The 20482-nt window shown below is 33.3% G+C and overlaps 5 protein-coding genes across 7 annotated transcripts; 3 read left to right on the top strand and 2 right to left on the bottom strand.

Annotated features, from left to right (window-relative positions):
• Positions 1–330: 330 nt before the first annotated feature.
• On the top strand, positions 331–3815 carry BGLU22 (Glycosyl hydrolase superfamily protein). Its single transcript, NM_105299.3, has 13 exons — positions 331–754; positions 913–982; positions 1060–1115; positions 1445–1520; positions 1644–1721; positions 1811–1898; positions 1987–2239; positions 2333–2448; positions 2526–2743; positions 2848–2882; positions 2990–3092; positions 3176–3284; positions 3361–3815. Exons 1-13 carry the CDS (start codon positions 590–592, stop codon positions 3566–3568), a joined length of 1575 nt encoding a protein of 524 aa, NP_176802.1. The 5' UTR covers positions 331–589; the 3' UTR covers positions 3569–3815.
• A 3345-nt stretch (positions 3816–7160) lies between these two features.
• On the top strand, positions 7161–10459 carry BGLU21 (Glycosyl hydrolase superfamily protein). Of its 2 annotated transcripts, none has more exons than NM_105298.4 (13): positions 7161–7496; positions 7699–7768; positions 7886–7941; positions 8029–8104; positions 8272–8349; positions 8440–8527; positions 8617–8869; positions 8990–9105; positions 9184–9401; positions 9509–9543; positions 9628–9730; positions 9822–9930; positions 10010–10459. In NM_105298.4, the coding sequence occupies exons 1-13, from the start codon at positions 7332–7334 to the stop codon at positions 10215–10217; spliced, it is 1575 nt and encodes a 524-aa protein (NP_176801.1). In that variant the 5' UTR covers positions 7161–7331; the 3' UTR covers positions 10218–10459. The 2 variants fall into 2 exon arrangements, with proteins under 2 accessions (NP_176801.1, NP_849848.1); NM_179517.2 differs by having other exon boundaries at positions 7286–7496; positions 8446–8527; positions 10010–10337.
• A 953-nt stretch (positions 10460–11412) lies between these two features.
• On the top strand, positions 11413–14690 carry AT1G66260 (RNA-binding (RRM/RBD/RNP motifs) family protein). 2 transcript variants are annotated; one of them, NM_001198400.1, is made up of 8 exons: positions 11413–11478; positions 11951–12032; positions 12417–12665; positions 13411–13560; positions 13651–13719; positions 13807–13997; positions 14081–14149; positions 14246–14681. In NM_001198400.1, exons 3-8 carry the CDS (start codon positions 12444–12446, stop codon positions 14430–14432), a joined length of 888 nt encoding a protein of 295 aa, NP_001185329.1. In that variant the 5' UTR covers positions 11413–11478; positions 11951–12032; positions 12417–12443; the 3' UTR covers positions 14433–14681. The 2 variants fall into 2 exon arrangements, with proteins under 2 accessions (NP_001185329.1, NP_564871.1); NM_105297.4 differs by lacking the exon at positions 11413–11478 and having other exon boundaries at positions 11843–12032; positions 14246–14690.
• On the bottom strand, positions 14667–17528 carry AT1G66250 (O-Glycosyl hydrolases family 17 protein). Its single transcript, NM_105296.3, has 4 exons — positions 17180–17528; positions 15415–16665; positions 15276–15303; positions 14667–15064 (listed from the first exon to the last, which is right to left on the bottom strand). Exons 1-4 carry the CDS (start codon positions 17262–17264, stop codon positions 14911–14913), a joined length of 1518 nt encoding a protein of 505 aa, NP_176799.2. The 5' UTR covers positions 17265–17528; the 3' UTR covers positions 14667–14910.
• Positions 17529–19019: 1491 nt separating this feature from the next.
• AT1G66245 (uncharacterized protein) lies at positions 19020–19883 on the bottom strand (the record flags this gene model as incomplete). The annotated part of the gene is made up of 1 exon (NM_148633.1): positions 19020–19883. The coding sequence occupies one exon, from the start codon at positions 19881–19883 to the stop codon at positions 19020–19022; it is 864 nt and encodes a 287-aa protein (NP_683474.1).
• Between the last annotated feature and the right edge of the window lie 599 nt (positions 19884–20482).

The raw sequence follows: 20482 nt of genomic DNA, 5'->3' as shown, positions 1-20482 counted from the left end.
TATCTTAGTGGGATAAGTAAATGAAAGTTTATTCAATAAATATTAATATCTTAAACGTCAATAATACCTAAAGTAAGATCCAAAAACTCGATCTGGATCATTACTATAGAAAATTAAAGAAAATGATTAACGAGGCCTTGTTGGCATATCTTTTTCTTTTCTTGTAAAACAGATCTGGTTGCATATTTGAAAGTAGACATTAAATGAGAGATCCGTTGATTATGGAAGATTAAATGTTAATATTGTTGCTCGTTAAACACGAGAAATATTATTAAGACGAAGGTGCAACAATAGATGAAGACTTCAGTTATAGGACATACACGATTTTTTTTTTTTTTTGATAGGATACACTATTTATTTAAAGGCACGTTTTTATTATATGTTCCACGCGTAATATAATATGTTCCAAACTTTGAAAAATAAGTAAGAACACACCTATATATAAAATAAATTTATTAAACAAATATAGTTTAGTGACTTATTTGTCATTACCAAACAATCAAAATCACTATATAATTAAGAACTCTGTTTAGATGTAAACAAATCATCACAAACTTGTTCTCTTCCAAAAGACCAAAAATTAGAAACCATGGCATTGCAAAAGTTCCCTCTCCTGGGGCTTCTTTTTCTCATAACCATTGTCGTCTCTTCGACAATAGCCGTCGATGATCCTGTGTGCCCAACGACGTCCAAACTAAGCCGAGCAAGTTTCCCTAATGGGTTTGTGTTTGGCACAGCTACTGCTGCGTTTCAGGTAAACTGTGAGACATCAAAATGAATTATTTACTACACTATACTTCAAAAATATGTATTAGTGTTGTGTCTCCATCAAAATTCAAGCCTAAGTCCAAATGCTGAATTCAAACATATGTTATTACCTCAACTCATCAGCTATTTTCGTTATGTCATTAGGTTGAAGGTGCAATTAATGAAACTTGTCGTGGACCTGCTCTATGGGATATCTTCTGTAAGAGAAATCCAGGTGAGTGTATAATCTATATTTTCTATACAATATCTTTAGATATCTAAATTCATTCACTTTTTATTTTTAAATTACAGAGAGATGTAGTGGCCACAACGCCGATGTGGCCGTTGATTTCTTCCATCGTTATAAGGTAAATATATATATGTATTTTGAATCTAAATTTAAAGTATATTCAAAAGAAAAAAAACATCTTTACAATAAAGTGCCTCTTGTTTGAAAAGAATTTTGAGAAAATTAACTCAGAGGATGCTTACAAAACTTTGAAATGGTTAGACCCTTGAGAGGAGCCACACTGTATATATAATATATTAATATAAAGTTGAGGTATATATTAATATAAATTTAAGGTATATATTAATATAATTTTAAGACAAATATAACTTATATTTTATACTTTTAGTTTGCTGATATTATACGAGATATTATTGAAAATTTGTCTCGTCTTAAAAATGTTTGTAGGAAGATATTCAACTAATGAAGAATCTAAACACAGACGCATTCAGACTCTCAATCGCATGGTCAAGAATATTTCCTCGTGAGTATATGTCTGCAGATCTCTAGTTTGATTTAGTAATCGAATTTGGTGAATTGATATATAAATCAATAACTAATGAATTTTACATTTATTGACTAATCAAACAAACTAACGGGTTTTTAGATGGGAGAAAGGAGAAGGGAGTGAGTCAAGCTGGTGTGAAATTCTACCACGACCTGATCGATGAGCTCCTTAAAAATGGTTATATACATATAAACTAATTAATTAAAAAAGACAAGAAATATAGTATCATTATTTAACATTTCTATCTATTTTTACATTGTAACTAGGTATAATTCCGTTTGTGACTGTTTTCCATTGGGACACTCCACAAGATTTAGAAGACGAATATGGCGGTTTCTTAAGCGAGAACATTGTGTATGTTTTTGTAAATTGAAACAAAATACATCTAATTAAATTTTATATGGAAATTATTAGTTTAATATCATTTTTTGCAAAAATACAGGAAAGATTTCCGAGAATATGCAGATTATGTTTTCACTGAATACGGTGGAAAAGTGAAAAACTGGATCACTTTCAACGAGCCATGGGTCTTCGCTCATGCAGGTTACGACGTAGGCAAGAAGGCGCCAGGACGTTGTTCTCGCTACCTTAAAGGTTGTGAAGACCGAGATGGACGATCAGGTTATGAGGCTTATCTAGTTAGTCACAACCTCCTCAACGCTCATGCAGAAGCTGTTGAAGTTTTCCGCCAAAAGGTAATTTACATTAGATATATATATCAAAATTAACTATCAGGTTTTGGATATGAATATAATTTGTTTTGTGTTGTGTTAATGGACATTTTGTAGGTTAAAGGTGGGAAAATTGGAATCGCACATAGTCCGGCTTGGTTCGAACCACATGATCTTAAAGATTCAAATGACGTTCCAACTGTTAGCCGTGTACTTGACTTTATGTTGGGATGGTAGGTATATACTTTGATAAAATGGGGTCTTGTATACAATTTCATATAATTGATGGAGTTTTGATTATTATTTGTAGGCATCTAGACCCAACTACTTTTGGAGATTATCCACAAATCATGAAAGACCTTCTTGGTCACAGATTGCCCAAATTCACTTCTTCACAAAAAGCAAAATTGAAAGATTCGACCGATTTCGTAGGGCTTAACTACTATACTTCAACATTTTCAAACCATAATGAAAAGCCAGATCCGTCTACACCAAGTTGGAAGCAAGATTCTCTTGTTGCTTGGGAACGTAAGTTTTTTTTTCCTTACATGAAACCAAACCAAGAAACTAAGAGAAAATGTTTTCTTTATAATACTAATTGATATGTATACATTTTCACTTTTAAATTTCAGCTAAGAATGTAGATCACAGCGCCATTGGTAGCCAGGTATGCGTTAAACTAAACTAGTCCTAGTTTGAGATTGTTTTAACAACTAAACAATTAAAATATTTCTCTCAACGACATAACATCTATCACCATTGTTTTATTTTCAGCCTCTTACCGCTGCATTGCCCGTCTACGCTAAAGGTTTTAGAAGTCTTTTAAAGTACATCAAAGATAAATACGCAAACCCGGAAATTATGATCATGGAAAATGGTAACTCGAGATTTATGGTTACTGTGTGTTGATTTAGTTTGGAGTTAAAATATATATTCATCTTAATGTTGTTGTTTTTCTAGGATATGGAGATAAACTTAAGGACAAAGATTCGGTTGAGGTTGGTACTGCTGATTATAACAGGAAATACTATCTTCAGAGGCATCTTCTAGCTATGAACGAAGCTATTTGGTAACCGTTTACTATTTATTTATTTAGAGAACAATTCTATGGAATGATCTAATCAAGAAAATTTGTGTATGTGCAGCATTGACAAAGTGAGAGTTACGGGATACTTTGTATGGTCATTATTAGATAACTTTGAATGGCAAGATGGTTATAATAACAGATTCGGACTCTATTACGTCGATTTCAAAAATAACCTCACACGTTATGAGAAAGAATCAGCCAAGTACTACAAAGATTTCCTCGGTCAAGGTGTTCGTCCATCCGCGCTCAAGAAGGATGAGCTTTAAGTTATATTTTGAGGATTTGGTTTTCTGTTCAATGCTTCTTTCCTATGTTTTAGTTTGTGATTGATCATGATTCATGAAGTCTTGGTTAATAATAATAAAAGTGTTTTGTATTCCTTCAGTTTCTAGCTTATTTGACATGATCAAGAATGCTTTAGTATAAATATATTATCCTTATATGAAGGTATCTTTACCTTCAAAACATGAAGAAATATTGTATTATATATATTAAAAAAAGTCTTAAATTTACAAAAGGACTGATGTTTTTAAATATGAAGTAAAAATATCATAGTTTTTAAAATATTGAAAATACGAATTTACCTCTATTTAAAGAAATAGATTATGCAATAACTAGACGTCGTCTTAACAACTAAATCGTGCAAATATTTTAATGACTAATAACTTCAACAACTTAAACCGCTTGGCGATGAAATAAAACAATGGAAATAGTTTAACATTTTTAGAAAATCACCATGATTTGAGATCGGATAAGATGTCACACCGTAGCTACAAGTTTGAGATTAATCTTTCCAAACAATTTAGATAAAATCAAGTTACATAATTTGATATCGGATAAGATAAGACAATGTACATAAAAATGAACACAACATAATATCAGCAAGATGGTTCTAATATAACAGATTGGGATTCTACTACGTCAATTTTAAAAATAATCTCAATGTTATGAGAAACAATCAGCCAGGTATTACAAAGATTTCTTTGGTCAAGGTTTTAAGGCCCTGTTCGTTTCTACATTTGATAGATCCATCCAACTGATCCATTCAACATGTCTATTTGGATGATTTATTTAACTCTTGTTCGTTTCATTTTTAGTCGGTTCATTTGACTGGACCATCCGAATGAGATGTTCGTTTGCTTATCTCTATCTCCATCCAAATGATTTGTAATAATACAAATACCTAAACTACCCATGCTTTCATCTAATTATATTTTTTATTATTACTTGTAAACATGTTAATTTTAATTCTTAATCTAAAATATATTTAAAAGTAAATAAATTTCAAATAATAGTTTTTTACATTTATAAATTTATTTTACGGTTTTGGCGGGAAAACGTGGTTTTACAGTTTTGATGGGAAAACTCGATTTTACGGTTTTGGCGAAAAACAAAATTTTACGGTTTTGGCGGAAAAACGTGATTTTACGTTTTTGACTAGAAAACGTGATTTTACGGTTATGGCGGGAAAAACTCGATTTTACGGTTTTGACGGACAAACGTGATTTTACGGTTTTGGCGGGAAAACACGATTTTGCGGTTTTGGCGGGAAAACGTGATTTTGCGGTTTTGGCGGGAAAATGTGATTTTGCGGTTTTGGCGGGAAAACGTGATTTTGCGGTTTTGTCGGAAAAACAGAATCTTACGGTTTTGGCGGAAAAACAAAATTTTACGGTTTTAACGGAAAAAAAAATAATTTTGCGGTTTTAGTGGAAAATTTAATTTTTTATTTTTTAAAAATAGTTGTAAAATAAGATTTAAGTCTATTTGTTTTTTTATCGAAAAAATACATATAAATAATCAATTGAAATAATTAAGGTATTTTTGTTATTTGTTATTTTTGACTGGATCATCTCCATCCAAATGATCCAATTAAATTCAGCCAAATAAGTTTCAAAATTTAGCTTAAATTTTCAAAGTCATCCAGATGATTTATTTGGATAGATCATCTGAATGAACCGTTTTTGGCACCAAACGAACATCAAAACTCATCTCTATCTAGATGATCCATCTGACTGATGAAACGAACACGGCCTAAGTCCATCCGCGATAAAGAGGGATGAGCTTTAAGTTATATTTTGAGGATTTTTATTTCTGTTCAATAAAAAAAACAACTCAACGTTTATGCATGATGAATATTATACGTTCAAGATTTAGAAAAATAAAAAACAACTCAACGTTTATATATCGTGCAATGAAATCATCCAATTTAAAATATTTAATAATAGTCCTTCTGTATAACAACCACTAGTGTTCTTGTGGAATTTTTATTTTGTTTCAAAAAAAAACATGTTATTTTAAATTTCCAATTTTACTTTTCAAATAAACTTCCACGTTTATTCTTTAATTTATTCATATTTTTGTTTTAAATTTAACACTCACTCTGATTCATTATATAGGATATTTCAGAGATTTATTTAGGATGTTTTACTAATATCAATGCAATTTTTAAATATATTTTATTTGATTATTTGACTATTGGTTTGTATTTTGTATTTTTAATATCAAGAGAACAAATTTTATAATTAAAAATAAATTTCTTAAAGTGTGTGTTTTAATCTAAAACATCATATAATTTGAAATAGAGGAAATATCATCTAATAAAGTAATGGTATATTTGTATAGTTAATGATTTGTCTTTTTATTCGCGCAAAATGTGTCAATTATAAAATATAAAGAGGATATAATTTAGTTTAGAGTTTTAGACACGAGGACTATATATTGGAAAACAAAAAAGTAATGTAAACCATATAGATCATGGAATGAGTCATCCTATTAAACAGTTGTATTATATATTTATATTTTAGTCACTAACACATTAATAACTTAACGTCCATAACAAAATAAGATCCAAAACTCGATCTAGATCTATACGAGGCACTAAATGATCCATTGACTTAGGGCCGGCCGATTGGTTCGAGGACTCCTCATGCTGTAAACTTTTTTTTTGGACATACATGATATATTTTTAAGTCACGTTTTTATATTATATGTTCCACGCCCAATATAATATGTTCCAAACTAGGAAAAATAAGTAAGAATTAGTCAATGATCGAGATAATGCAATGAATCATCCTATTTATTAAATAGATTTACTAAACTATATATAATACAATGATCGAGATCGTGCCATGAAGCATCCTATATACTATAAAAATAGTCTTACTAAATACATACTCATATAGTTTAGTCATTCATTAGTCCAAACATTAAATGAGAGATCCTTTACTTGCTACCTGAATTTTTTCAGAATAAGGTATAACTTTTTTTCGAATTAGAAACTGATTTATGAAAGATTAAGAGTAATGTTCGTTAAACAAGTTAAAAAATATGTTTTTACAATTAAGTTTTGAAAAATAATAAAGTCTCCAATTATTTGAGTATCAAAAATAGGCTTGTTATTATTTAGGGTTTTCGTTGGTTTAAATGCAACGGGGTGTGGTTGTCATTGTGGAAGTTAATGGAAGTAATTGGTTGAGGTTTTAAACGTTATCGGACATTTTAAATGACTGGTTTACAGTTAAAAATATGTGTATTTACGGCAATTTTATGATTGGCTTAGCAGTAGATGCGACAGTGGTTTAAACCAAAAATTACCAAATAAATAATATACAATTATTAAATTATATAAAACACCAATATTATATATTTATATATATATGAACATAGTTAATTATCGAAACCATAGACAAAGTACATAAGAGTTATTCCGAAAAAGGTTTATTATGAAACACAAATAATCATATTGGGAGATTATGATATCCAAAATGGACTAATCAAATAATTAAATCCAAAATGGATGAAGAACTTATATTAGTTCCACGCACAATATAATATGTTCCAAACTAAGTAAGAACACAACGGTCGAGGTCATGCAATGAATCATCCTATATATAAAATAGTTTTACTAAACAATTATATTTTAGTCACTCGTTAACAAACAATCAAAATCGCTATATAAAGAACTCCGATTGGATGTAAACAAATCATCATAAACTTGTTCTCTTCCAGAAGAAACTAAAAACAAAAATGGCATTGCAAAAGTTTCCTCTCATGGGGCTGCTTTTGCTCCTAACCATCCTCGTCTCTGTGACAACAGCGGTTGATGATCCTGTTTGCCCGGCGACTTCCAAGCTAAGCCGAGCAAGTTTCCCTAATGGGTTTTTGTTTGGCACGGCTACTGCTGCGTTTCAGGTACAACAGATTTACTAAATCATAGTTCAAAAAACAAAAAGTAGTGTCGTTATTGTGTTTCTATCTGAATTCAAATCCATATTTTTAAAATATGGTTTTTTTTTATGTAAAAGTTGCTCAAAATATGTTATACCTATCATTTGAAATCATTTGTGCATGTGATATTCCTCAACTCATCAACTATTTTTTGTTATGTCATTAGGTCGAAGGTGCAATTAATGAAACTTGTCGTGGACCGGCTCTATGGGATATCTACTGTAGAAGAAATCCAGGTGAGTGTACTCGTATAATCTACATTCTCAATACAGTATGTTTAAATATTAAATTAAATTTAACTAATTAATATCAATACATAGCCATTAATTTTCTTAATTACTTTCAAATTACAGAGAGATGTAGTGGCGACCACGCCGATGTGGCCGTTGATTTCTTCCATCGTTATAAGGTATATATTAATATAAATTTAAGACAAACATAACTTATATTCTCGAGATGTTATTGAAATTTTGCCTTGTCTTAAAAATGTTTGTAGGAAGATATTCAGCTAATGAAGAATCTAAACACAGATGCATTCAGACTCTCAATCGCATGGTCAAGAATATTTCCTCGTGAGTATATGTCTGCAGATCTCTAGTTTGATTTTGTTTTAATCGAATTTGGTGAAATTAGATTTATGTGATTGTTATATAATACTAATAACCAATGAATTTAGATGATGTATATGTGAATGTTGAAGTATCAATAACTAATGAAACAAACTGTAATGCTTTATTAGATGGGAGAAAGGAGAAGGGAGTGAGTCAAGCTGGTGTGCAATTCTACCACGAGCTCATCGATGAACTCCTTAAAAATGGTTATATACATATAAAATACCTAGTTCACAAAAATACAAGTAATATAGTATCCTTATTTAACATTTCTTTCTATTTTACGTCATAAATAGGTATAGTTCCGTTTGTGACTGTTTTCCATTGGGACACTCCACAAGATTTGGAAGACGAATATGGCGGTTTCTTAAGCCAAAACATTGTGTATGTTTTTGTAAATTAAACAAAATACATTTAGTTAAGTTTATATGGAAATTATTAATTTGGTATCTTTTTTTTTTGCAAAAATACAGGAAAGATTTTCGAGAATATGCAGATTATGTTTTCACTGAATACGGTGGAAAAGTGAAAAACTGGATCACTTTCAACGAGCCATGGGTCTTTGCTCACGCAGGTTACGACTTAGGAAAGAAAGCACCAGGACGTTGTTCTCGCTACGTTCCAGGTTGCGAAGACCGAGAGGGACAATCTGGTAAAGAGGCTTATCTAGTCAGTCACAATCTCCTCAACGCTCACGCAGAAGCTGTTGAAGTTTTCCGCCAAAAGGTAGTTTACATTAGATATAAATCATAATTAATTATCAGGTCACATTAGATATAAATCACAATTAATTATCAGGTTTCGAATCTTAAAATAGGTTGTTTTGTGTTGTGTTTATGGACATAGGTTAAAGGTGGGAAAATCGGAATCGCACATAGTCCGGCTTGGTTCGAACCACATGATCTTAAAGATTCAAATGACGCTCCAACTGTTAGCCGTGTACTTGACTTTATGTTGGGATGGTAAGTATATATTATGTTAGAAAATGGTTTCTCGTATATAATTTCATAAAAATTAATGTAGTTATTAATTTTGTGTAGGCATCTGGAGCCAACTACTTCGGGAGATTATCCACAAATCATGAAAGACCTTCTTGGTTACAGATTGCCTCAATTTACTGCTGCACAAAAAGCAAAATTGAAAGATTCGACCGATTTCGTAGGGCTTAACTACTATACTTCGACATTTTCAAATTATAATGAGAAGCCAGATCCGTCTAAACCAAGTTGGAAGCAAGATTCTCTTGTTTCCTGGGAACGTAAGTTTTTTTTTGTTTTCCGTACATGAAACCAAACCAAGAAACTAAAGATAAAAGGTTTTATAATACTAATTGATATGCATACATTTTCACTTTTTATTTTTCAGCTAAGAATGTAGATCACAGCGCCATTGGTAGCATGGTAAGCGTTTGATTAAACTAGTCCTAGTTTGTGATTGTTAATTTTTGTCTACGACATAACATTTTCACCATTGCTTTATTTCAGCCTCTTACTGCTGCATTGCCCGTCTACGCTAAAGGATTTAGAAAGCTTTTAAAGTACATCAAGGACAAATACGCAAACCCGGAGATTATGATAATGGAAAATGGTAACTCGAGATTTATTGTTATATTTGTGTGTTGATTTAATCTTAACTCTTAAGAGTAATATACTGATCATTATAATGTTGTTTTTTCTAGGATATGGAGATAAACTTGGGACCACAGATTCGGTTGACGTTGGTACTGCTGATCATAACAGGAAATATTATCTTCAGAGGCATCTTCTGGCTATGAACGAGGCTATTTGGTAAGCCTTTTATTATTTGATAGATTGACTAACGATTCTATTGAATGGTCTAATTAAGAACATAATTGTGTTTGTGCAGCATCGATAAGGTGAGAGTTACGGGATACTTTGTATGGTCATTGTTGGATAACTTCGAATGGCAAGATGGTTACAAAAACAGATTCGGACTCTATTACGTCGATTTCAAAAATAACCTCACACGTTATGAGAAAGAATCAGCCAAGTATTACAAAGATTTCCTCGCTCAAGGTGTTCGTCCATCCGCACTCAAGAGGGATGAGCTTTAAGTTATATTTTGAGGATTTCGTTTTCTATTCGATGTTTTTCCTATGTTTTAGTTTGTGATTGACCACGCACGATTCATGAGTCGTGGTTAATAATAATAAAAGTGTTTCGTTTTCCTTCAATCTCTAGCTTATTCGACAAGATCAAGAAGGCTTTAGTTTTAATGACGTTATCCTTTTTGAGAATCAATATGTGAAGTTAAATATGTTTTACCTTCCAAACTTGAAGAAAAATTGAATCATACAACCTTAACATTAAAAAATTTATGAGTTACAAAATGATGTAAGAAAATATCATTAGTTTTAGAAAATTAAAAATACGAATTTACCTCTATACATAGAAATAGATTAGGAAATAATTTGACGTCGTCTTAACAACTAAGTACAAACATTTCAAAAACTAACAACTTAAACGTTGGCGATGAAATAAACAATGGCAATTCATTTTCCCAAACAGTTCTAATATTTTATTTTTGAAAGTCACTAGTTTAGATTAAAAAACAGGACGACCAGCAAGAGAAGATATCTCTTTTTCACTCATTTGGCCAAGCGTATTTTCTATATACCTTAAGGAAATAAAATCCATGCATGATGCAACCAAATAAATCCACCATGCAATACCAACATCATTCATTACTTTGGAAATTCATATTTCATTCTTAGCAAGCAAAAAAAAACAAAAAAAAACAATCAAACGTATGTGTTAATAATGAAATCATCACATTCTATCTTACTAGTAGTCACTTATCAAAAACGATTTATGTAAATAGTGATTTTCAAGATTTTTTTTTTAAAAGCAAAAAATTTAAAGGCCAACTCACTTTCAGACTGTTTCTTTTGTAAAATTGAGAATTCTTGGAGCATCTCCTATCAGTACTGTAGCTGATTCATTACTTATTTTCGTGCTTTTGATATGTGAGTGAGTGAACTAGAGTCGTAGATTGATAGCTTTGAAGCTGAGTTGGAAGGATTGTCTGTCAAAAAAGGAAAGACAAGACCTACCAAATTGGTAAGATTTGAAATATATGCATATACTGTAATTTATGCTCTGTAGTGAGTCATGTCTTTTGGTTTGTTTTTCTCTTTAACACTCATCTTTAGACATCTATTACAAGGCACAAGGATCACATAATAAAATTGGAACTGATCTTGAGCCACAAAGGATCATATACACTTTCTTTTAAAGAACCCTACTTGGAGAACCTACCATGGAAAGATAACAAAATTAATAAATCTTTCCAAAAAAAAATAAAACAAAAAAATAGTGAGAGTCTATAGAAGGTTCTCACCACTGGACATAATCTTAAACTGCATATGCAAATATAGGTTTGATCAAGATTTGTTTTTCAGGAGTACCAAAAAGGTTCCGTAGGAATGATAGATTGATAGATTCTTACATATACACAATAAAAAAAAAAAAAAAAAATTGTAGTATCAACATATCAATTAGAAAAACAACTGGGGCATTTTTGATATCTTCGAAAAGTATAATCCTTATCTTATAAACTATTTTTAACTAAACGCGGAAACGCATAGCTGGCAATCTTCCCTTACGGTTTTTTGGTAATTGTCTACTTTTGATAAGAGACGCAAAACGCCCCCCCTAAATCGAGAAAAGTTACATAATTACCCTGCTGACCTAGTCCTATATAAAAAAAGATACCTTCTCCTCTCCATTAACCAGTAATCTCAATCACAAACTATTTCCCCCCCTTCGTTCATCAAATCCTCAAGAGAAAAAAAAAATCCCCAAAAGCTTCCTCAAAACCCTAACACAGATCTCTCGATCTTCTCCGATCTGTCTTTTCTCCTAATCTGGTAACGTTTCGATTCTCGATTCATCTGGTTTCGCGTATAATGTTTCCGATTGATTTCACTTTTTCGATTACGAATCTAGATCTAGGGCTTTGATCTATGTTTCTGAGATGCGATTACGAGTTTCCGTCTAAAATTTTGCAGTGATTCGTGTTTTCTCGATATCGCTTATGAGAATTGTTTTCTAGGTTTTAGGAATCTATTGGTTCATATGTTCCGATAATCAGATCTTTGAATTCGAGCAGTGGATATGATTCACCGTCCTTGATTTGTGTATTTGAGCTTGAATTTTATAATTATTGCTTGATCTCCTTCGATTTTGATGGCGTGTGTTGTCATTGTGTTGGTGGTAGCTAATTGTAATTTTCTAAACTCCAATTTGTTCAGGTTTAGTTTGATTTTATTGGATTGAAGATGTCAGACGCTTTGAATATGACTCTTGATGAAATTGTGAAGAAGAGTAAGAGTGAAAGGTCTGCAGCTGCAAGGTCTGGAGGTAAAGGAGTTTCCCGTAAGAGTGGACGTGGACGTGGTGGACCTAATGGTGTTGTAGGAGGTGGAAGAGGAGGTGGACCTGTTCGTAGAGGTCCTCTTGCTGTTAATACTCGGCCATCATCATCCTTCTCCATAAACAAGGCAAGCTCGAAATCTTGATTGGAACTCTGTGCCACCAAATACCGAAGCATGCTAAAACTTAAGATGGATGATCTTTTAATGCTCTTTTGTCCTTGGAGAAGAATCATACATGCATATACCGTTACTTCTGATGATGATTCAGATTACAAGAATCTTCTAACATCTTCTTAGAAAAGCTTCTTTCCTGCAATTAGTGGTTTTTATGGTTAAAATCTGGGAACTTCAAGAGGCATGAATAGATGTGCAGAAGTTTTCGGTTGATATTGTCACTCGCTATAGGTTTATTGAGGAGCTCCTTTAAGCTAAGTAGTCCACATAGGGTTATCTACAGGGGGATAAAGCCTGAAAATGTGTGTGGTTTTAGGGGGAATTTCAGAAATTTTAACAGTAAATAGGATTTATGATGGGTTATCAAAGTGGGGGTATTTGCACTATGCATGAAGTTCACGATGGTACATCTGGAATTTCTTCGGAGTGTGACGGCAGTCTCAGTTTTCGTTTTTGGCTTCAGAGACTGACTGATAACACCAGTATGATTCATATGAAGTTAGTCAAATTTACTTGTTTCCCTACGTTTCATTTGGTATCTCCTTGGATGGTTCTTGACTACTTCTTCCTGGAGCTCTTTGCTTTAGTACTTTCAGCCAAATGGGTGTTTTCTCCTCTTTCAAGAAATTTGTTGATTAATGTGGCTTCAAGATTCTACAGACCCTTTTAGCTGACTTGATATGTTCTACTGGATCAGCTTGCCCGCAGGAAGAGGAGCTTGCCATGGCAGAATCAGAATGATTTGTATGAAGAAACCCTTAGAGCTGTTGGGGTATCAGGAGTGGAAGTCGGAACCACAGTTTATATTACCAACCTTGATCAGGGAGTGACAAATGAAGATATAAGGGTATAGCCTGACATCTATGTTCCAGTGCTTCTGTTGTTTTGGTTCTGTGGAGTTTTCTGAAATTGGTTTGTACTATCATATGGAATCTAGGAACTCTATGCTGAAATTGGAGAGCTGAAAAGATATGCAATTCACTATGACAAAAATGGGCGTCCAAGTGTAAGTTCTGTTTTCTTTTTGCTATGGTTTATCTGTTCATTACCGTGTTTCTGTAATATTTGATATCTGATGTTCTGTGTCATACAGGGATCGGCTGAAGTTGTGTATATGAGAAGAAGTGATGCAATTCAAGCTATGAGGAAATACAATAATGTACTTTTGGATGGAAGGCCTATGAAACTGGAGATTCTGGGTGGAAATACTGAATCTGCTCCTGTCGCAGCTCGTGTTAATGTGACTGGATTGAATGGAAGGATGAAGAGGAGTGTCTTCATTGGGTATGTTGCCGGTCTGTTTTTTTTTTACAAGAGAATAGTTTTGAGTTTATGTGCTGAAGTGAATGTATCACTGATTATTGCAGACAAGGAGTTAGAGGTGGGAGAGTAGGAAGAGGAAGAGGTTCAGGTCCTTCTGGGAGACGCCTTCCACTGTAAGTGTTCAAGAGTCTGATCTCGTTGTCATTCATGTGGGCTGATCATGCATTGGTTTTATCATCTTATCTTATCATATTGTTTATTTATGACAGCCAACAAAACCAACAAGGTGGTGTGACAGCTGGTCGAGGCGGGTTCCGTGGTAGAGGCCGGGGTAATGGTGGTGGCAGAGGGAATAAAAGCGGTGGGCGAGGTGGAAAGAAGCCAGTGGAGAAGTCTGCTGCGGATCTCGACAAAGATCTCGAAAGCTATCATGCTGAAGCTATGAACATCTCTTAAACAGAAGCAAGACTTCGCATCTTGTCATGTACTTTTGTGTTCTTTATTCTTAGTCTCTGACTAAATATGTGGCAAAGTCTGGTTTGGTTTAATTACGTTTAGGATGGCTCTACTCTGCTTTTATTTTCCTCTTTTCTTGTTTCACACTTTCACAGTCACTTTTGGTTATTGAAGTTAAAAGAGATTTAGCTGTAAATGAGAAAGCTGTTATTGTTAGTTGGTTGAATCTAATAATATACGAAAAAATCTTTTAGTCAATTGTGAATTTTATCTACAGAAACCCTAAACTTCACTTTCTGAGTAACGGATCAAAAACGAACAATGGGATAAAAAAGACCATTAGAATGTTATCTTGGTTTTTGTTGTGTACAAAATCGAATCCAACACAATCGGCCTCAATTCTAACTCCAATCCCACCTAAGAAAGTTAAAAAAACTTCTCGGAACAGAAACTAACATTGTTATGTCCCAAAGATTTCTCACAAGATATTAGCAACGTTCAAAATCATTACTGTCAAGATACTCCATATACCCCGACTGTAATACAAATCACTCCGTATTCCAGAAGAAGTTGTTGAGTTTGCCGATGGCGCTGTTATGTTCACAGACGTCCCGTTTCTACCATTACCGCGGCTGCAATCGAGGTAAAATAAACAACCATTAAAAATTTATACAATATGAGTGTTTCATTTGGACTAACTGATCTGATACTAAAAAAAACTTAACACAATTAACATGAAGTCATTCTTTTTAATCCGAAAAACCAAATCAATACATTTCCTAATCGAAACCAAGAATGAACATATCTACCAACAAAAGAGTATAAGGAAACAGAATAATTTACCTCCCAGCAAACACACATGTACCATGACCTGCATTGAAACAACCAAGCAAGAAAAAATTAGCTTTTTTACTAATTAACGGTAAAAAACAGTATTACACAATGCAATGTATAATCAAAAAAGGCTTTTTATGTTTCTTACTTGGATCTGTGGTAGTGATACTAGCAACACCATTGAAGTTGCAAGCATCAGGATTATTCCCAGTCTGATGATAATAAGTATCAAACGCGTAGTTAGCATGCGCGACGACATTATCCGGTTCATAACAAGTCTCTCCTTGCTTAATAGGCGAACAATCAATCTTTCCAGGACCACAAGCCCAATCAAGAGCAGCTTGAAGCATCTTTGTATCAGCACCTTCTCTTGCAGTACAATAAGTCTGGTTCGTTGTATCGTTAGCTAGAACCGAGCCCGAGTTAGTCAACCGAAGTACGTAAACCGGTTCACCATTTGCATTAAACAACCCCCAATTCTTCTCTGATAAACCTGCTTTTGTATCTTCATTGTAAAGCTCGTAAATATAAGTACTCACAGCGATCCCCGGGCGTTTCGGAGTTCCGGTCTTGTTAAGAACATGTCTAATGAGATTACTGTTGTAAGTGTTGGCGTTGTCAAGTGTAGCATCAGGCTCATTGGTTTCTCCTTTCGAAGGCCAGCCTGATTCGGTTACTAAAACCGGAATGTTTGTGAAGTTGAGGAACGCCATAGCGAAGTACGTTGCATCAACCATTGCATCAAAAGCGTTTGAGTAACGAACAAGAGTGTTTGCATCAACAGCTTCTTTGTTTGGAGGTATCGGTTTGAACAACGCGTAGTCTAACGGAATCACACCGTTTGATTGCATATAGTCAATGTATGGATACACATTCACCATCAGGTATGAGTTTGTTGACTGCAAGAAGCTTAGTAACGGAACTATAACCGCATTCAAAGAACGGTTAAAGAACGCTTGCGATGGAGGAAAAGGATCAAGAATCAAGGAAGTTGATAAAGGAGTAGAAACTTTTATCAACTTGTCAAGATTCGCCGAGAGTAAAGCAGCATGAACGTTCTTTATAGCACTGACTAGAACAGGTGCTGCATTAGAGAGACTGGTTAGCACCTCAGAGCCAACAGAAACCGCGGTTATCATCGTTGCAGGGTAATGTGCAATGACATTGCGTTTAACCCAATTCGCTGCGGTTGAATTGGATTGACCTATACCAAGAAGCTGGTCATTAGGAATGGAGATTATAACTTTGATACCAGTGTTTGCTAGAGCAATCAACAACCCGGGATCAGCGTTGTATAATCGAATATGTCGGATTTCTTGAGCTTTTAGTAGAGCAACAACTTGTGTTGGATGTGGCATATCAGAAAGATCAGTCCCTATGTTTACTCCAATATATGAACCTACAAAAAATATATTGATTTCAACTAAACCATTAGTATCAACATATCTAGAACTAGTCCAAAAGAGTGTACAATACTCAAAGATTTGGATTCATAGACTTAACTAAAAAGAACTATGTCTCTGGTCAAAACATTAGACATTGAATTATTTGTCTTGTAATAAATATTTGGGGACATGAAAATTCACCATTTCTTGTTTCTTAGTGAGCATTTAAAAACAAACCCACCTGCCAAACACACATACTGACATTTATTATCATAACCTACCACACTCTCAAACATACTCAATGAATCAAATCCAACACATACATACAAAAGGACTTGTCTTTAATTACTTTATATTAAAGCTATTTTCATTAATCACTGACAGTGGAATTATTACTACATAAAAAATGGAACATTTGGTTTTCTAGAAGAACATTAACACATGCAAAAATCAAAACTTTCAAATTTGGGAGTAAAGATTGAATCTGAAACTCAAAGTACAAGATTGAATCAGATACAAGAATCTCACCTTCATCAGCTGGAGGAGAAGGAGAAGCTGAAGCAAGAACTAAAAGAGAAAGAGAAAGGAGAAGAAGATGGAGAAGAGAAGCCATGGAAAGAGAGAGACTTTTTTGGAGAATCTAAGATAAACCCCAAGAGAGGAGAAACAGAGGAAGGGCAAAAGAATGAGTTTTGAGTCTAAAAATGTTAACTTTGTGAAGAATAAACAAAAACCCACAAAGAAAGGAATGAGAGAAATTGCGTGGGAGGTATAGAGAAAATAGGGTAAAGCTTCTGATTGAGAAAGGACACCGAGAAAAAGTTAGAAAATTTGTTGATTATATCGAAAGAGAGAGATTGGTAACGGTGGAATGGACGGCTGAGATTTGATCTTAAGATTTCAAATGGTCAAAGATGAAATCTAACGGTCTTTTGTAATCTTGTAGTTGACAGAGTGAGTTACACAGTCAGAGAGTTGTACTGTGGGAAAGAAAAGTCTTAATTAGCTTCTTTGTTGTTTGTTAATCACTAATATTAATATGATTTGATGATTAATTTTGAGTATATTAGTGTGAAACATAATACTACTGATTGTTAGTGATAAACTATGGTATATATTTGTATATATATTGAGCAATTTTTTTTTTTTTTGGGTAGAATAAATGCAAGTTTAAAGAGCACAACTTTTGGTGTAAGAACAAGTTGTGCATTGGACAGCAAAATAAGTTGGTAACTACGAAATAGCCGTTGCGACTCTTTTGTTTGTTTCTCTGTATTTCTCTTACTCTTTATTACATTTGGTCCTTTTTCTTACTTTTATGTGATTTTATCTTAATTTATCTATTAATAAATTGATTCGTTTTCTTATAATTGTTACCCATACTAATAGTAACTTACAAATACTATACATAGCTTATAAGAGAGAATAAACATGGCTTGTTTTCGTCTTAATAGATTTATAAAATATTCAAATCATTTTTTAATAATTTTTCATAAATCATTAGTTAATGAATATTAAAGATTTTAAAATATTATTTTGTTTCCATCATTTCTATATATTTTTGGAACATATTTTCGGGAATTATCAGATAGCGGAATTTGTTTGTTGTGGAATATGTCGTGTATTTTGGCATCTTGGTAAGCATGGACAAGTGATTTAGCCGTTTGGGACGAACCTAAGTCAATCTAACTCGGCCTACAAAATTTTGTCAAATCTCTTGACATTTTTATACTTATGCTTTTATCACTTTTGTGGGTGGTTGCGAGAGAATTAATCAAGTTTTAAAAATGAATAACGGGTCTGTTGGTTAATGATATATTTATAGATGATTATTAATTAATTTAATGTGAGGATATTAACAAAGTGTTCTTTGTTATTGACTTTTCTTTTTTAATTAAGGCCTTTAAATGATAGACGATCTTGGTTATGAACTTGTTAATTCAATGAAGTTTCAGATTATATCTGGAAGGATTAAAGAATATACTAGAAAAAGAGATTGAAATATATCGAGGAAATATGTGAAGACAAGGTTCGCGACACAAGTGACAAGCCATGCCCATGCACAAAAGTATCTTGCAAGGCAAAAATTGGAGAGTAATGCGAGGAAACACTGAGCATACATGACATAACTTTAGGGGATGCCGACACATGTAATCGTCTTTGGAGTCTCGCAGCCAGATTTTGGTGACCAAATTACCACTGCCATGAGTCCATGACGAGCTCGAGCTTTTAATAAGAAAACCACAATTTTCATTGAAAGTAATGATCATACAGAGTAGTTGTTCATACTAACTAAATGATCAATGATCATATTATACATTATGAAAGAAACATTTATTTTGTTAGGACTAAAATGCACATTCAACATTTAGTCAACTAATTGACATTTCAGTGAATCTTTAGCCTTGCTACCTTTTCCTTTCTTATAACCTTTTGAATCTTCAAATTTCTCGTTTTTTCTATACTTAGAACTCTTGAGTAATAGACTCTCATCGTTGTTCCCCTCTATGGATCCTTCTGATATCCCAACGCTTATCGCGTCATGATCGATATCCTCTCTTATATAAGATTTTTCGGAATCTTCGGATCGATCGAAACAATGATGATTCGATCCTTCCACATATTCAATCCAATCAAGATAATCTTTTTTTGAAGCAAAATCAGATGGACTTTTAGTTGATTTTTCTGATTGATCTATTTGATCGCTTGTTTTAACAGTATTTTCTTCATGCTGATGTTTCTCACCGTTTTTGCTAAAACCTTCAAGCTGGTCCACACGATTACGAGCACCATTCCTATTGGAACCTTCCATACGATCACGACCCCTAATCAAATCTTCAAGATGATCCATATGACTGTTTTTAACTGAGCCTACAAGCTGGTCCGTACCATCGCGATTCATGTTTCTAACCGAGCCTTCATCAAGCTGGTCCTTGCGATCACGACCACCATTCCTAACCGAACGTTCTGACATTTGGGATTGATCGTCCACGTGAATTTTCTTTTTATTTGCCTTGTCTTTTAGCATCAGCTTACGATGCATGGACTCCATAATCTTTGTAACCTTAGGAGTCTCCTTTGTTTCATTACTTTCCGCATAATCCGGCGAATGAGATTCCCGGAAAGGCTCTCCACCGTCTTCCTCTGACTTCATGGACCCGTCTTGGCGGAGCTTTTTTTGCTTATGGAGCTTCACGTATTTCATTGATAGCTTTTTTGTAATCTTCTTCATTTTCAACTTTTCTTTTGATATCAACAAGTAACATAAGATATGTAAGATTTATATATTTAAGTACTAGAAAACTTTGTTCCCGAGAACTACTTATAGGCTAATGAAAAATTTAAGAAAAATGAAGAAAAAGTTATTTATAAAAGATAATGAACACCCAAAAGAAGTAATTCGTTTTGTTTATTTGCTGTCATTTAAAATGTTGTTAATTATAAAACGCGGTTTTAACTTCTAAACAACACACTTTACAACCATCAAACCAAGATTTAACATGAATTTACGACAACAACAAAACTCTATCCTACGTGCCAATTTTACCAGAATTTGAAGATTTTCTTGGCAATCCTACTTTTAATATGTATATTTGGATTAACGAACTACATTTTTGAGTTCCAGTGGTTTATTCTAATTTTAGAACTTAAAAGGTCATTTTTTGTCGGAATACCTACCTATGCATAATGATATCCTGCCGCAACATTATTAAGGTGTTTTTTTAATGAATTAAATAAATCTAGCAATGTAATTATTTGGTTACAAACTATTAATTCGGTAACAATTTATACATATATTTAACATATATAAACCAAACTACATGTCTACAT

The sequence above is a fragment of the Arabidopsis thaliana genome, assembly GCF_000001735.4.
Source record: "Arabidopsis thaliana chromosome 1 sequence".
Classification (NCBI taxonomy): domain Eukaryota; kingdom Viridiplantae; phylum Streptophyta; class Magnoliopsida; order Brassicales; family Brassicaceae; genus Arabidopsis; species Arabidopsis thaliana.
The sequence above is the reverse complement of the archived record's forward strand: the minus strand, read 5'-3'. Positions and strand labels throughout refer to the sequence as shown.

What these genes read in the sequence shown, in the direction of transcription:
- AT1G66260 (NM_105297.4), top strand. Translation starts at nt 12,444, where the DNA reads ATGTCAGACGCTTTGAATATGACTCTTGATGAAATTGTGAAGAAGAGT. An exon ending in TGACAAATGAAGATATAAGG is followed by an intron (nt 13,561 to 13,650) that starts GTATAGCCTGAC and finishes TATGGAATCTAG; the next exon opens with GAACTCTATGCTGAAATTGG. An exon ending in ACAAAAATGGGCGTCCAAGT is followed by an intron (nt 13,720 to 13,806) that starts GTAAGTTCTGTT and finishes TGTGTCATACAG; the next exon opens with GGATCGGCTGAAGTTGTGTA.
- AT1G66250 (NM_105296.3), bottom strand. Translation starts at nt 17,264, where the DNA reads ATGGCTTCTCTTCTCCATCTTCTTCTCCTTTCTCTTTCTCTTTTAGTT. An exon ending in TTCTCCTCCAGCTGATGAAG is followed by an intron (nt 16,666 to 17,179) that starts GTGAGATTCTTG and finishes TATTTTTTGTAG; the next exon opens with GTTCATATATTGGAGTAAAC. An exon ending in TATCACTACCACAGATCCAA is followed by an intron (nt 15,304 to 15,414) that starts GTAAGAAACATA and finishes GTTTCAATGCAG; the next exon opens with GTCATGGTACATGTGTGTTT.
- BGLU22 (NM_105299.3), top strand. Translation starts at nt 590, where the DNA reads ATGGCATTGCAAAAGTTCCCTCTCCTGGGGCTTCTTTTTCTCATAACC. An exon ending in TTCTTAAGCGAGAACATTGT is followed by an intron (nt 1,899 to 1,986) that starts GTATGTTTTTGT and finishes GCAAAAATACAG; the next exon opens with GAAAGATTTCCGAGAATATG. An exon ending in TTCTCTTGTTGCTTGGGAAC is followed by an intron (nt 2,744 to 2,847) that starts GTAAGTTTTTTT and finishes TTTAAATTTCAG; the next exon opens with CTAAGAATGTAGATCACAGC.
- BGLU21 (NM_105298.4), top strand. Translation starts at nt 7,332, where the DNA reads ATGGCATTGCAAAAGTTTCCTCTCATGGGGCTGCTTTTGCTCCTAACC. An exon ending in TTGAAGTTTTCCGCCAAAAG is followed by an intron (nt 8,870 to 8,989) that starts GTAGTTTACATT and finishes TTATGGACATAG; the next exon opens with GTTAAAGGTGGGAAAATCGG. An exon ending in TTCTCTTGTTTCCTGGGAAC is followed by an intron (nt 9,402 to 9,508) that starts GTAAGTTTTTTT and finishes TTTATTTTTCAG; the next exon opens with CTAAGAATGTAGATCACAGC.